This window comes from Etheostoma cragini, chromosome 13 (genome assembly GCF_013103735.1).
Source record: "Etheostoma cragini isolate CJK2018 chromosome 13, CSU_Ecrag_1.0, whole genome shotgun sequence".
Classification (NCBI taxonomy): Eukaryota; Metazoa; Chordata; class Actinopteri; order Perciformes; family Percidae; genus Etheostoma; species Etheostoma cragini.
In genome coordinates this window covers 23,682,614-23,685,671 of record NC_048419.1, presented here as the reverse complement: position 1 = coordinate 23,685,671, position 3,058 = coordinate 23,682,614, and the positions used below count along the sequence as shown (strand labels likewise).

At 38.3% G+C, this 3,058-nt stretch overlaps 1 protein-coding gene across 1 annotated transcript in view; it reads left to right on the top strand.

Annotated features, from left to right (window-relative positions):
- Positions 1-571: 571 nt before the first annotated feature.
- Positions 572-3,058, top strand: part of kctd7 (potassium channel tetramerization domain containing 7) — a 10,299-nt gene continuing 7,812 nt past the window's right edge. Inside the window, exons 1-2 of the mRNA XM_034889060.1 lie at positions 572-1,174; positions 2,575-2,744. Coding sequence (XP_034744951.1) covers positions 860-1,174; positions 2,575-2,744 — 485 coding nt within the window. The 5' untranslated portion in view covers positions 572-859. The remainder of the gene's footprint in view (positions 1,175-2,574; positions 2,745-3,058) is intronic.

Sequence of the window (3,058 nt, the reverse complement as noted above, 5' to 3'; positions counted from 1 at the left end):
TCCGTTTTTATTTTTTAAATGTTCATTTATCAATGAATAGCCTATGTAAAAAAAATAAAAATAATGCAGATTTATCGGGAAATGCCTAATATTAGTCAATAATATCGGCCCACCGATATATCTGTCGGACTCTACAATTTATATCGTTGTCCTTTGTGCTATATGCTGCTGCCAAGTGTTAATACTTCTTAATAAAATAAGGCACTCCATAGCTTGATGTATTTTTAGGAGCTGTTACGTATAACATCCCACAGATGTTTTATTTTTATAAACAGAAACATCACAGGATCAAACCACAATCATTGGATATACCTCCCTATTCAATGTTATATTTTATTTTAAGTATTAATTTGTTATTATCATATTGTCACGTATCTATACGATGTATCACTTTATTTGATGTTTTTTATTTAAAGTTTCTTCCGTTGGTTTCATCATTTTATTTTACTTTACTTTAGAGTATTTTAGAGTAGAGTATTTTAATAGAGTAATAGAGTATTTTATTCATTTGTAGCCAAGAACGCTCCTATTGACGTGATGACGTCGTGACGCGTCACAGCACGTATGAGCGAGGACCGCACGGGGCCCAGTCTGGACTGCTAACCCCAAAACACTTTGAATTAAATTGTAGTTTTTAAAATCTTTCATAATTGAAGGATTTTCACTACTTCCGCTTTCATTCTGAAGGCGGGGGTGTGTTCCTGCAGCTGCTCGCGCCCCACCCTCTGTTGTTGTTGTTGTGGTTATTGTATTTCTTTTATTTGTTATTATTATTACCAACAGTCGCGCGTTGTGGCTCGTGCTGCTTTCCCCCCCTGTGATTTCGGTGCCGCCGCCCGACAGTTGGCTCGCAGCGCGCATGCAGCAGAATGGCTCGAGCGGTTCCAACGGTTCTGGCGACTGCGGCGGCGGGAGGGACCGCCAGGCTCTGTCCTTCAGCCCGCTGCCCGCCGCCACGACACGGGTGAGGCGGTTCATTCAGGAGCGACGGACGCTGCCTCTACCCAGAGTGATGGTGGTATTCTCGGCCGCGGGTGACACCGAGAAACCGGGCGATGCCATGTCCAGCTCGGACTCCGCTGCGGAGGACGAGCTCCGAAAGCCGGCCTCCCCGGCGCCGAGCTTCGCCCTCGGCAAGCCGCTCCGCTCGTCGCTCAACACCCCGGAGCTGGAGGTAGGCTATAGGCCGCTTTATCTGACAGTATTACCGGTGGGAAATCACGTCAAACCAGCACATAAACAAGCCTACCACACTCACATGATATTTAGCTTAAAACAGTACGGGAACTATTACTTAATTACCAGTGGCGCAAGAAGTACTCAGACATAGTACTTACTCTAAGTAAAAGTGATGACGTTAGGCTATTACCAGAAATAAAGTCCTGCATTCAAAATCTCACTTTCATAAAATTACAAAGGTATTAGCATCAAATACCTAAAGTACAAAGAGTACACTTATGCAGAATTGCCCATTTCAGAATAATAGGATTTTATATATATAGGTGTGTGTGTGTGTATATATATATATATATATATATATATATATATATATATATATATATATATATATATATATATATATATATATATATATATATATATATATATATATATATATATATATATATATATATATATATATATATATTTAGTGATGGATAAATATATACATAGCTTTATGTTGCAGTTACTTGTACCACTGCTGGGTATCATGGGATCAAAAAAAGTCTTATCTTAATCAATAATAACATATCACAATTTATTTGTCAAGTTACATTTTTTGTTATTAATCAGAATCTCAAGTAACTAAAAAATTACTTGAAAAGAACAATATCAGCCTCTGAGCTGTATGGAGGTAGTAGGTATAAAGTCTGCAATGAATGGCTGTCAGTTGTGTCACATGACTGGAGGTATTGCGCGAGCACGTGATGTACACATCATGTCTGCAGCAGAGTAATCCTCTTACTTCAGAGGTCTAACAGTGAAGTTAAAGATTTACAACTCTTTAAATAATACAATTTCTTTTTATTGGTCAGATAAATTAAATTGTCCATTTTGGGCCAATAAACTTTAGGATTCACAGACAAAAGTAAAAATTAAATTGCAAATTAGTGCAATAGGCCAAATTACGGAACTATAAAATATACACAGAAGAGAAATGTTTTTGGAGATCCAACTGAAAATCAGTCCAAAAGTTGTTCTATTTATAACCTGGTGGGTCCACTGTGTGCATGCATATAACTCCTGTACATAATATCTTATATATCTTATATATAACATATTCAGTAATTAAGCATTATACTATTGTAGGTTTTTGTTTGCGGTAAAGTTGTAAAATATACCCCTTTATGTTTTACATATTTTGACTATCAAAGTAAGTATTATTATAAATACATTTCAGTGACACATTTATGCCTTCTTGTTGTTTTTTTAACCGTTAAATCTTTGGTGATAAAGACACAGAAATGTTATAGCTGAAATATCGCTTCATTTTCTTCTTTAATCCGTTAAACACCGGCGTTATTTTAGTGTGTAACAAGCATTACAGTCTTGCTTTTATCTCTGTGTTTCTAGTTTCCGGAGGTCATCTCTCTGAACGTCGGGGGCACGCACTTTACCACCCGCCTGTCCACGCTGCGGCGATACGAGGACACCATGCTGGCCGCCATGTTCAGCGGGCGCCACTGCATCCCACGGGATTCTGAGGGGCGCTACTTCATCGATCGGGATGGAACATATTTTGGGTGAGTTGCACTGTGTGTGTGACCTTTCCTTTAGACCAGAGAGATGAAATATTAACAGCAGATCATCATATTGATTCAATGGATTTAATTGTTAGTCTAGGGTTAGCACTGTGGGAATATCAGCTGAACATGCATCAATACATCAAAAACAACTCAATATTTAGAACCTCATTTAGTTAGGCTTCAGTAATGATCTGTATTCTCCCATCATGCAACACTATGGGGATATCCTCTAAATCAGGGGTGTCAAACTCAAATACCCAGTGGGCCAAAATGTAAAACCTGAACAAAGTCACGGGCCAACATTGAACAAA